The sequence below is a fragment of the Aegilops tauschii genome, chromosome 5 (assembly GCF_002575655.3).
Source record: "Aegilops tauschii subsp. strangulata cultivar AL8/78 chromosome 5, Aet v6.0, whole genome shotgun sequence".
NCBI classification, from domain to species: Eukaryota; Viridiplantae; Streptophyta; class Magnoliopsida; order Poales; family Poaceae; genus Aegilops; species Aegilops tauschii.
Window position 1 is genome coordinate 456,238,899 of NC_053039.3, and position 12,725 is coordinate 456,251,623.

At 42.7% G+C, this 12,725-nt stretch overlaps 1 protein-coding gene across 6 annotated transcripts; it reads right to left on the minus strand.

Annotated features, from left to right (window-relative positions):
- Positions 1–1,124: 1,124 nt before the first annotated feature.
- On the minus strand, positions 1,125–8,785 carry LOC109774595 (actin-related protein 4). Of its 6 annotated transcripts, none has more exons than XR_002235623.4 (20): positions 8,609–8,785; positions 8,425–8,516; positions 7,377–7,550; positions 7,219–7,292; positions 6,773–6,853; positions 6,622–6,682; positions 6,502–6,551; positions 5,946–6,000; positions 5,642–5,719; positions 5,514–5,567; positions 4,855–4,908; positions 4,704–4,764; positions 4,338–4,389; positions 3,688–3,754; positions 2,768–2,827; positions 2,564–2,679; positions 2,401–2,463; positions 1,945–2,009; positions 1,546–1,614; positions 1,125–1,462 (listed from the first exon to the last, which is right to left on the minus strand). XR_002235623.4 is itself a non-coding variant. In XM_020333335.4 (20 exons), exons 1-20 carry the CDS (start codon positions 8,619–8,621, stop codon positions 1,417–1,419), a joined length of 1,332 nt encoding a protein of 443 aa, XP_020188924.1. In that variant the 5' UTR covers positions 8,622–8,782; the 3' UTR covers positions 1,125–1,416. The 6 variants fall into 6 exon arrangements, 1 of the variants encoding a protein (XP_020188924.1); XR_002235624.4 differs by having other exon boundaries at positions 2,617–2,679; positions 5,946–6,020; positions 8,609–8,782; XR_012183058.1 differs by having other exon boundaries at positions 5,946–6,020; positions 8,609–8,782.
- Positions 8,786–12,725: the final 3,940 nt, after the last annotated feature.

Here is a 12,725-nt window from a genome sequence, read left to right on the forward strand (position 1 = left end):
CCAGCCCACCACCACCAGTTACATTCAGAGGGGCGATTAATTAGGAGGAGAAGATTGTTTAGGCAAATTGATTGAAACAGGACAGCTCAACCGGTCCGTACAGTCTGTGAGCCGGGGCTCGCGTCTACTCCCAGCTAACTAACCGATCCCCGTGTCCTCTCCTCCCTCCCTCCTCCGTGTCGCCTGTGAGCACCGCACGAGGATGAGGGTGCTGGGCAGGCACGTCTCCCCGAGGCAGATCGCGCTGCTCGCCGCAGGGTAGGCACCAGGCGCCGGCGCCGGCGCCGGCTCCGCCGCGTTCTGTTTGTCTCTCTCCTCGCTTCTCCTCCTTGGATTGATTAATGAATCTGGGTGTATGCTGTATGCAGGCTGGTGTTCTTTGGGGCGACGACGTATGACGTGCACCGCTCCATCAAGAACAACGACCAGCCCCCGACCAGGGAGCAGGTGGCGGCGCTGCAGGACTTCATCGACTCCAGGAAGCGCTAATTTGGATTTTGGGGCCGCCGATGCTCGATCGATTCCCCTGAGCCGCGGCGCGGTGTATACGCTTGTGGTCTCTGTTCTGTGGTGCGTTCGTCTGAAGCAATAAGAGCGGCCATGGATGTGTCGACATTATTATTATTCCCCAAAGGAGGAACTGGCTGGTGTCTGGATGTATGTAAACCCTACAGTGATCAATTTTCGTTTCTCCCATGTTGCATCAGAATGGCTTTGTTTGCCAGTGCTCGTGTATTATTAGTTGTGGAGTTGTGATCATCTCGACTCTTCTTAAACAGCTGGGCATAATAAACTGCTCGCAGTTCCTGTGAAATGCGTCAGTGACTCAACAATGTCCTCAACTAAAACTATATTGTCCAATTCATGCCGCAGCCACTGTTACCAGTATGCTCGTAGCGTCATTAACAACAAACATGAGCAAACCGGCAACGGACAGCTATAGCGTCCATGTGAATGATGCAAGTTCAATGACAGTTTGACATGGCTAACCTAAGATGTAGCCCATTAGTTACAGCTTCAAGAACCAGCTGCGTACCTAAATGGCTGAAGACTTGATTCCCGGATACATTGATTGGAGTCTGGAGAGTAAACTGTTGCACATTCTGCATCACAGACGAGAAAAATCACCACATGAACTGCTAGTATCTACCATCAATGACAAGTATCAGATGAGTTTGTTATCAAGTTGGACTCGTGGAGCTAAAGATAATTCAGTAACGACAACAATATAAATATCCCCCAGATAACAAAGGTGGCGACCAACGCACATCTTTCGGCACGCACGTACAAGTATCAGCTGAGTTTGTTCTAGAGCCGCACTCACGGACCTAAAGATAGTCAGTCGCCTGCATCTAACTGTTGCCCACACACATCTTCGGCAACACAAAGCTTGGGCAGCATGCATGCTCCACCATTTCATGGGCATTTCCTCTGGATATAGGAAACGCCGTGCTCTTCATACCTGTTTGCGACAAGATCGATGTTCTTAGGCGTATGATACAAAAGAGCAGGGCAACCAAACAGACCCTAGAGAATCAAACTTACTCTGCTTTGGAGAACCACATTTGCTGGAACGACCCAAGGGATGCAAGGATGCTCCCTCCAATCCAGACACTGCACTCATCGAATTATAATGTGTCAGTCATGTCAATCAACATCTAACCGATGATGAATCTCAGCACTAGCGGCCACACAGACAAAACCAGTCACACGGCATGCATTTTTTCTGTGCTGGCCCTTCCCTATGGTCAAGGATAAGTTTTACTGGCATTGTGATCAGCATGCTTTCATCCAATTTCAAACCGATTTCAGGGCCACGACATGTTTTGCATTAAGCTACTCATGTGATTAAAACAGCAAAAATAACAGTTTTACTTTGCTGCCAACGGGATCCACTGAGCATAGTCAGTTCATACAAAAACGAGCAAATATACTGGATCTTACCTGAATCGCCTCTCTGTTGAATTTCCACTTGCCAAAACCTTTACCCGGGCATTTTGGGGGGACTCCTGCGATCATTGAGTTAAAAATAAGAATAAGCTCGGAGATTCAGAAAACACCATCAACTAACCAGCAAAACCAAGACAAAAGAAACATTCTCAACAGCCTTAACAATCGATTCTCCTTTTTATGAACAACCATGTAGTGACTAGTCACTAACCAAAAGAATCAATGAGATGCATTTTATTCTTCTATTTTTTAGGAAGGTCACAGAAATAAGGTGGGAAGCTTTGTCTAAAGCATGATTTGACTTCATACAAAGCAAATAAGTTATTGCATTGAACTAATAGCAAAGCTTCGAAGAAAACATACATAAACTGACACATGCTTGGAAACGGTGAAAACATATAAAAATACAGCAACATTTATCCTAGCTTGTTCAGCTGCCTTTTTATTTACCTCCAGTACTTCTTTTTCTAGACGGTCCTTTAACTGCAGAATTGATGATGAGCCACCAGAAAGCTATCCAGAATACAAGTTTGCAGGTGTTAGAGTTTTATTAACAAATTATAACAGGAGAATTGAAGATTATGTTATACGAGTTCTTTCACTAAGCCCGTACATGGGGGTATGTAGAGAGAAGTAGCAATGCAGCACTGGAATTAATGTCTTTACCAAGATGCTGCTGAGTAGCTCCTTGCGAATGTCAACATCACACCTATTTACACTTTCAAGGACCTGATGAAAAACAAGGGTGGCAAAAACTTCATTAACATGAAGAACTGTCCAAGCTGCACAACAATATAAGCACCCATAATTAACTCACCATTCGTGGAAGTCCACGAATCGAAGTGGAATCTCCAAATCCATCGATCCCAGGAATAGTCTGTTGATAACAAAATTAGTGTGCAGTAGAGAGGTTGAAGACAAGTCAACTAGATCCAAAAGAAATTATTGAATATTCATAGCATCTACTGAAGGACACCTTTCGATATTTGGGATCAATGCTGCAGAAGGATGGGGATATCGATGAAGATGTGAACCATCGAATCAAAGCCGGATGGATGAGGTGGCGTCAAACTTCTGGCGTTCTCTGTGACAAGAGAGTGCCACAAAAGCTAAAAGGAAGGTTCTATAGGACAGCGATTCGATCCGCAATATTGTATGGCGTTGAATGCTGGCCGACTAAAAGGCGACATGTTCAACAGTTAGGTTTAGCGTAGATGCGCATGTTGAGATGGATGTGTGGCCACACAAGGAAGAATCGGGTCCGGAATGATGATATACGAGACAGAGTTGGAGTGGCACCGACTGAAGAGAAGCTTGTCCAAAATCGTCTGAGATGGTTTGGGCATATTCAGCGCAGGCGTCTAGAAGATCCAGTGCATAGCGGACGGCTAAAGCGTGTTGATAATGTGAGGAAAGGTCATGGTAGACCAAACTTGACATGGGAGGAGTCCGTAAAGAGAGATCTGAAGGACTGGAGTATCACCAAGAACAAGCCGTGCGGGGAAGCTAGCTATCCATGTGCTCTACCATGAGTTGGTTGCGAGATTTTATGGGTTTCAGCTCTAGCCTACCCCAACTTGTTTGGGACAAAAGGCTTTGTTGTTGTTGTTGTTGTTGTTGATAGCATCTACTGAAGCAATGAACTTGTTCTGTTCCTGGATAGTGTAATCAACCACTAGTACAGATCCTAACCAACTAACATACATGTACACAGCAAATTATACTTTTCTCACTCACCTGAGAAAGGAATGGGTTGAACAAAATGTCAGGAATCTTGAATCTCGCTGCACCAACTTCAATAGTTCTGCTCAGATGTAACATAGATAAGTTATAACCTCTACAAACATAAACAACATATTTACCACAAAATTGCAGTAACAGAAACAGAGAAAGTGGAGACATCAGAATCCTAACACCTTATAGGTGCATTGTGCAGCCGAAATCAGAATACCATGCATACTTGTAATGGGCATGAAAAATCTACAATCGTCATAGTAGCTGCATCATTATATGGTCTACCAGGCTGCAACAACTCGGGGCTATACTAAAATGTGGCACATGCGCAGATCCTAGTAAACAGTGACATAGATTTCGCCATTCTATTTTCAGACTTCCTTTTCAATGGATTTTGAGTCGAAACTTTGTGGTTTCTAAACCACAATTTCTCAGAGTTATGATATATTGGTTTTATGTCGATTTGTAAACAACGGAGTTTGTCATGACTATTTGGTGGCCATACTGAAGAGGGCATGCACAATGGAGTAAGAGGTCAAGACGCATCAGATACACTCCAGAAAAGTAGCTATTACCCCATATTCAATATCTAATTGTTAAAAAAATAAAATTATTCTGACTGGAGAGATGTGTCTACATAATTGATAACTTACTGCCCATCTGGAAGCTCGTATGAAGTTGTAGGAACATTTGCATATGCCACTTCTGCATGAAAATAAAGCAGGGAAAGTGAACAGCAGAACCTAAAAGAGGAACTCCAAAGCAAGATAATGCTTAAAGCATACAAAGAGATATGTCAAATCAGTCAAACGAATAAAACCCATGGTGATTGACAGACGATATGCATAAAAAGTAGCCAGCTATATTATGGTTGTATGCATATATATAATTCATCAATGGATCAACTGAAACTGGCTTGATCATCAGATTTTGCGTACATGCCAGTATGGTCCAAGCTTGCGCATCAATATAGCAGAGCTAAACAATCACAGAAATAATGTGTTTTCGAAATGCTATACCATCAAAGGGAGTATCTGGAACTCTACAAACCGTCTCCTTGATGTCGCTAGCAATAGCTCTCTGTGATACAGAGTAAGCATCACCATTAAATGCATCCAGACAAAAATTAACAAAGCAAAACAAGAATCACAGATTTGCCAATGAACATACCATGTGGTACAACCTGTAACTATCCGTGGTGTTCGGAAAATCAAGGTCTACAACCTGAAAAGAAAAACATGGGTTCACAGAATAAACACCGCATAGTTTCCCTTATATTCATCTAGTGTAATGCTAATTAAATTAGAATGTAACCATGATTAATTAATTAACACAGCAAGTTCAGAACCTTAGAAACATATAAATACGAAGAAAAACACTAAAGATATTTTAAAGGGCCAGCTATTTATAGTCAGAGAACCACCTAGTGCGCATGTATCTGTGAATATCGATATGTACAGGGAGGCATTACTTCATGATATTGGAAATGCCAAAATAGTATTCGATGTCTACCGAGAGATTTACTCCACGTGGTAAAACTTAATTGGTGCCAGAAACAAACTTGGCAAGGGGTACAGACCACCTTGCAGGCTCTCTCAACTTTTTTGGTTATAAGACAAGGATGATAGGTGTATTGTATATTTTGCCCCTCCTCTTTACTGGTGTGTTGATTTCAACTATACCAACAGTTCAGCTCACATTCAATGGTACAAGGAGTTTCAACAAAGGGGCACATCGAACGGTGTGAAGAGTTATCTCTTGGTCCAAAGGAATCACAAGCAGACAAGAAAAGGATGTCAATTTCAGATGTAATGTTATAGAAACTACACCTTATAATCTCCAGGGCTCACTTCCTTCTTCTTGAAGGAATACCGGGGCCTGATCTGAGAAGTGAACAAACAGGATATGAAAATACAGCAAGGACTAGTATGCTATCTTAACCAAGAGAGGTGCTTACAACAACACCCTTGCTCTCCAAGCTTTTCATCATACAGTCAGTCAAAAATTCACCGCCAATCGGAGAAGTTGCCACAGACTGCCACATGAAAACAAGTTACAAAAATGGTAGAAGAAAAGGCTTCAGAAATGGCAAGGCAAAAGCGATAATATGCCAGAGTCCATATGATACAACTCAGCATTTTATTTCATCAAATGTTAAAGCAGCTTGGATTAATCAAATTTTCAAATGAAATGTAGAAAGTAAAAACAGGCAAATCACTACACCTCCTAATGAAAATCAGGATATTGATAGTATAACATACCTTTTGCAAAACATAACCATCATGCACAGCAGAAACCACAGTAGACCCACCACCACTGCACCAAACATGATCACTCTGTCATATTCCAGAAATTTCTATCATGATAAAGACCCAAAGCAGTAGAATTAAGATGAAATAAATTTGATATATGTTTGACACAAGCTTCTTCCAAGTCTTCATATGATAAGTTTCATAGCACTTCTTATGAAACGCTCAAGGAATCGAGAAGGTCACCTAAGCACGAAACCAGATTAAGGTGTTTAAATCAAGGAAAGTGAAAAAGGGAAATTCAAGCATTAACAGTTAGAACCAACTTCTTCATGAGTATTTCCTTGGTGCGGATGAACTGTTACACACTATCTGTGCTATGTGCAACATATTGGTGAAGAACAGTTTACTTCAGACATAGAGTAGCAAATTAAGAACCAAGCAGACACCATAACACAGTGGACTTGTTCATAAACTAATCGGGCTAACATAGCAAAAAAGGGACCTCATCCATTTCTAAGGAAAACAGCAGGTTGCAGAGATAAAATGTCATCAAGAAAATGCTGACCTGTCAACCACTAGAGATGTAGCACGTCCAGATGCAAAAGATGTGAGAACCTGATAACCCAGTCAACAATTAAAAATAATTAACTGGTTGCATCAAAGATTACTTCTGAGAGAGACATACCGCATTTTTTGCTAGGAACAGCGCTGGCACTTTGTACTTCTCAAACATAAGTTCTGCTGCTCTATAGGACATGAAAAATAAGAGTCAGGCTTGAAAGCATTGATATGGGTTAGCAATATAAATATTTTAAAAACAAAACATGCACACATACTTCTCTCTTTGCTGTGCACTGTTTATAGATGGTTCCGCTATGAGCATAGGATGCTCTTCAGGATTGATCAATAGCCTCCGTCTGAAATATAGAACCAGTCAGTGTGAGAATATAGTAGATCCACAAAAATAGTAACTTCAACAAATTACATAGCATCGTAACGAGGAAATCCTTGTACTTAATCAACCTTAGCTAGCTGTTACAGAAGACAAAGCATCCGAACATATGAAATAAAATAGGAGGGAAAACAACGAATCATTTCTCGCATACTCACAACTAAACAATTTCACAATAAGTATACTCAGCGAAATGTACACAGAATGTTAAATGTTAAGCCTGAACTAGTAACTTAATTGTAGTTCACTGGTGTCATTGCTGATTATCGACGGACCGTGTTAAAGAGGAGAAATTGCTCAGAGCTGCATCAAGTACATAAATAAATTTACCTAAAAGCATGATTCCATATGTTGTCAACAACATCCCAATCCATAACTGTTCCATCTTTCATTGGTGAGATCACCTGTTTTGTGGAGGGGGGACCAATAAGCAACAGTTAATAGAAATCATGAGTAACAAATCACCCTTAGAATGTGCGGTTACAAACCTCCATATGATCCCTCCTGAATTCTAATTCTTGACCTACATAAAATTTGCGTTTTGTCTTGGCTTTGTCCACATCCATAGGCTTGGATCCATTCTTAGGATCAGATGCAGAGTCAGCCTCCTTCTCTGGCTTAGCTTCATCAGTATCTTCCGCTTGTTCAATTGAACCAACAACCTTAACATATCAAAGCAAGATACTGAGTGTGATAAGTTGTGCTGCCCAAAACGTACCAATTAGGTAGCTCACATACCCTTGAACCAACAAAACAACAACATAATTTCCAAGCACCGTTCAGGGCAAGCAGAAAAAACGTGCTAAACCCAAACATGGCATTAAGTGGCCAAATTCAAACCATTTTCTTAGTGCGAATCACACAGTATTTCTCGTTTTTCTTTGAATTTTTTTACACGAGTAGCTCGCTTATTGCATCAGAAACAGAGTGAAACTAGCAATTTACTGCCAGACTGCAAAAAATAGACAATAATCCCATAAGACTTGAAATTCAGCTTCTTTTTTTTGTTTGACTCACAGTGCAGCATGTAAGAAAGGCTCACAGTAGTTAACACTAATAGCTAGCGGCAAATCTGAGCCATTAGAGCCTGAATCATGAACCGACTATGTAGATTATAAAGATTGCACGCCCTACGCTCAAACCAACAGGTAGGTGCAGGTCCCATCGCAGTTTATTGATTCAACGCCTGAAGTCAACTTAGGATTGAAGTGGCTACTTATATTTGCAGAGTAGGGCGTGCCTGCTACAAAATTTGCGATTTGGCCCACTATGGCAATGAACTGACACAACAGCAAGCACACCATGTCTGAACCAGAACCCAAGGCCGTCGATTCGAAAACTTAGGAATGAAGCACTAATTTGTCCATCACCAGCACAAACTTGTGCAGTTGTAATGCACACAAATTCAGCACTAAGAATCGGTTCCACTCCCAGTTCAACGAGCTAATAAAACAGCCTATGACAGCAACCTGGTGACAGGGAAACTCTCCGGCCCGCGTAATTCGAACAGTTTTGAGGGCGGCAGGGGAAGCTCACCGAGGGGAAGACGGATTTGGGGGTGTCGTCGCCCGCGTAGCCGGCCTTGCAGCTGTAGGAGCCCACGTCGATGACGATGGCCGAGACCTCGTCTGCGGGGGGGAGAAGTTAGCGGCCGCGGCGGGAGATCTCCAGGGTTTAGTTAGGGTTTAGCAGGGGCAGGGGCAGGGGCGAGAGATCTTACCGCCGCCGTACATGGCTGGAGATCCGGAGAGGGGGGCCTCGGCGAGCGGGGGCGGGGGCGGCGCGGCGCGGGGCGCAGGGCCGGATGCGGATGGCGTGCCGGGTCTCGCGTCGGCGGCGACGCTTAGGTACGACGAGCGAGTTTGGCTCTGGATAATGGATTTTTTTATTTGTATTTTTTGCTGATGCTGGGCGTCGGTCGACCGATTAGAAGCCGCACGCGCGCAGCCGTCTGATTGCCTCTCGGGTAGTTTTTTTCTTCCTGGCGTAGTCGCACACCTCACATCAGGGAAACAACTAGTTAACGAGCGCTTTTTCGGGAGCCTCAACGCCACTTGGCGCTCTTATCCATTCGCCATGTGTCGCGCTCTGGGCGTTCTCTTTTGATTTTTTTTTCGCACACGTTTTCGGCTTTTTAAACGGTTTTTTCCTATTTATTTTGATGTTTTGGTTTTCCACCGGTCTTCCTTAGCTTTTCAATAAAAAAAATTACGCGAAAATACGAGTTTTTCTTCTTTTTTCTTTCGCAAGAGTCACGGTTTTGCTTCCGCGAGAGGCACGGTTTTTTTTCTTCGCGAGAGTCATGGCCATGCCTCTTGAAAACGGAAAAAACGCGTTTTCGTTTTTTTTTCTTTGCGAGAGTCACGGTTTTGCTTCCGCGAGAGGCACGGTTGTGCTTTAGCGAGAGTCACAGCCGTGACTCTCGTAAACGGAAAAAAATGTGTTTTCTGTATTTTTTTCCTTTGGTGAGAGTCACGGTCGTGCCTCTCAGAAATGAAAAAAAACGCGTTTTCTGTTTTTTTTCCTTTTGCGAGAGTCACGGCCATGCCTTTCAGAAACGAAAAAAACGTGTTTTTTGTTTTTTTTCTTTTCGCGAGAATCACGGTTTTGCTTCCGCGAGAGGCACGGTTGTGCTTTCGCAAGAGTCACAGCCGTGCCTCCTCGGAAACGGAAAAAATACGCGTTTTCTCTTTTTTTTCTTCCGCGAAAGTCACGGTTTTGCTTCCACGAGAGGCATAGTTGTGATTTCGTGAGAGGCACGGGCGTGCCTCTTTCGGAAAGGGAAAAAATCCGTGCTCCCGGTTCGGGTTTTTCGTCTGGTTTTTTTCGTGAAAAAAGTTCGTCAAAACCTATCAACATGGAATCTAGCTTCGAAGATCTCAACGCGAGTAATCCAACGGTGAAAGCGGTTCGAGATTTGGACGCACGGTTTAAGAGATAAAAGGTTTTGAATAAACAGATCTATGAAAAAAGGGAAAACTCCCAGGTTGTGACAAATGGCACCCATGCAGCGCGCCACTTGTCGTAACCTGGGAAGGTTGGAGTGATCTTTGCAACGAGTACTCCTCAACTAGTGATTTCGTCACGCCATCCCAACCCCTCTTCGCCATGGCAAAACATAGGGGGCCGGCCCTAGCCCTAGCTTTCCCCGCGCCTCAGCCGGGAAAGCATGCCGGAGGGCGCCATCATGAACTGTGGCGGCTGCTCATAGTAGGACCGAGCACCCGTTATAGCAGGTCACGTCCCTGCAGCAGCTCGTTCTCCGGTCATCCCCTCGCAACAGCCGTCGGTAGTAGCATCGCTTGCTGCCAGTCGCAGCACGTGCATGGATCGCTCATCGTCGGTTGCAATGCTAGCATTGACGGGTCCAGAATTCTATACATTTCTTTTTCGCGATGAAGAATTTTATACATGGGTGTTCAAAAAATTGTAGGTATCAAAACAAAAATTGATCTAATATCTAGATGTCCACGTAGCAAGAACCCTTTTTCCACCAAAATGAGAATACCTTATAAAAATGACAAAATAAATAAAAATCATTTACTACATAAATCATACATTTGGGGATCAAATAGCCATTAGTATACAATGCATCTGAAAATAATGAGTAAGAAGAATGCTAATTACTTGGTGCTGGTGACATGCACATGTGTAACTCGTGCTATAGGTAACAAGCGTGATGCTATGGCAGTGACGAGAAATGACATTTGGGGACTGAAAGTCTTAAAATATACACCATATATAATTTCTAGCCAGTTGTTTTTTAGAAAAATAAATGTACACCCATGACCAACTGTTGATCCGGCCCTGAGTACTAGCACCCTCAAAAGATGACTTGTTGATGTTCCCAACACTCGGCATTGCCGCTTGCAACATCCTCATACGTCTCAAATATATTTATATTTTTTATTGTTTCATGCTATTATATATCACTTTTGTATACTTTTTATAGCAATTTTATATTACTTTAGACTAACCTATTAATTCGGTGCCCAGGGCTAGTTTTTTTTTTTTGCATATTTTTGACTTTTCATAAAATCAATATCTACTGACCTCAAAATAACATAAGGATTTACAATGATTTCTTCCAAGACATGAAGATTCCAGAAAGTGACAGGAGGGGCTAGGGGCCACCCCTGGCCTCCACGTGGCTAATGACCCACCCGCATGGGGAGGCCATGTGGGACTCCCTGGCATCTTCTTATGCTGATTATTTCGCCTATAAATGTCATAATTCGAGAAAGTCTACGTACCTTTTTTTGAGACTTTTTTTGCCGTGGAAAATTTCTATTTCGAGGAGATTTAATCTGGAGGTCTGTTCTGGCACCCTACCGGAGGGAGATCCATCACTGGAGCCATCTTCATCAGCCTTTTTGTCACCATGGCATCATCTCTCCCTTATGATTCAATACAAAGTTCCCGTGAGCTGCCTCACATGACCAGGATCAATATGAGGGACTGGTGGTTGTGTTTGTTGAGATATGGTGAGTTGTCACTTTATGATTAGATTATTCATATAATTATATTGAATCTCTTAAAGTTTCTTTATTGCATAATTAAGTAGTCATGTATGCTTTTCGAATTATTTGTCGTTGCTGGCCAAGATTGATTGATAGTTCTTTAGAGGAATTTGTGCATGATAGTGGGTTCAGTTTTGCGGTGATCTATCCCAGTGACTAGAAGGGAACGAACATGTATTGTATTGTTGCCACTAAGGACAAAACAATGGTTTATTTATCACACCACTAAGATTTTCCTGCAAAAAATTATCACACTTAGATAATAGTTTTTACTGTATATATTATTGTTGGAAATATGCCCTAGAGGCAATAATAAAATGGTTATTATTGTATTTCCTTGTTCATGATAATTGTCTATTGTTCATGCTATAATTGTATTAACTGGAAACCGTAATACATGTGTGAATACATAGACCACAACATGTCCCTAGTAAGCCTCTAGTTGACTAGCTCGTTGATCAATAGATGGTTATGGTTTCCTGACCATGGACATTGGATGTCATTGATAACGGGATCACATCATTAGGAGAATGATGTGATGGACAAGACCCAATCCTAAGCATAGCACAAGATCATGTAGTTCGTTTGCTAGAGCTTTTCTAATGTCAAGTATCATTTCCTTAGACCATGAGATTGTGCAACTCCCGGATACCGTAGGAATGCTTTGGGTGTACCAAACGTCACAACGCAACTGGGTGGCTATAAAGGTGCACTACAGGTATCTCCGAAAGTGTCTGTTGGGTTGGCACGAATCGAGACTGGGATTTGTCACTCCGTATGACAGAGAGGTATCTCTGGGCCCACTCGGTAATGCATCATCATAATGAGCTCAATGTGACTAAGGAGTTAGCCACGGGATCATGCGTTACGGTACGAGTAAAGTGACTTGCCGGTAACGAGATTGAACAAGGTATTGGGATACCGACGATCGAATCTCGGGCAAGTAACATACCGATTGACAAAGGGAATTGTATACGGGATTGATTGAATCCTCGACATCGTGGTTCATTCGATGAGATCATCGTGGAACATGTGGGAGCCAACATGGGTATCCAGATTGTTGGGGAACGTAGCAGAAATTCAAAATTTTCTACGCATCACCAAGATCAATCTATGGAGTTTACTAGCAACGAGAGGGAAGGAGTGCATCTACATACCCTTGTAGATCACAAGCAGAAGCGTTCAAGAGAACGGGGTTGATGGAGTCGTACTCGTCGTGATCCAAATCACCGATGATCCTAGCGCCGAACGGACGACACCTCCGCGTTCAACACACGTACGGAGCAGCGACGTCTCCTCCTTCTTGATCCAGCAAGG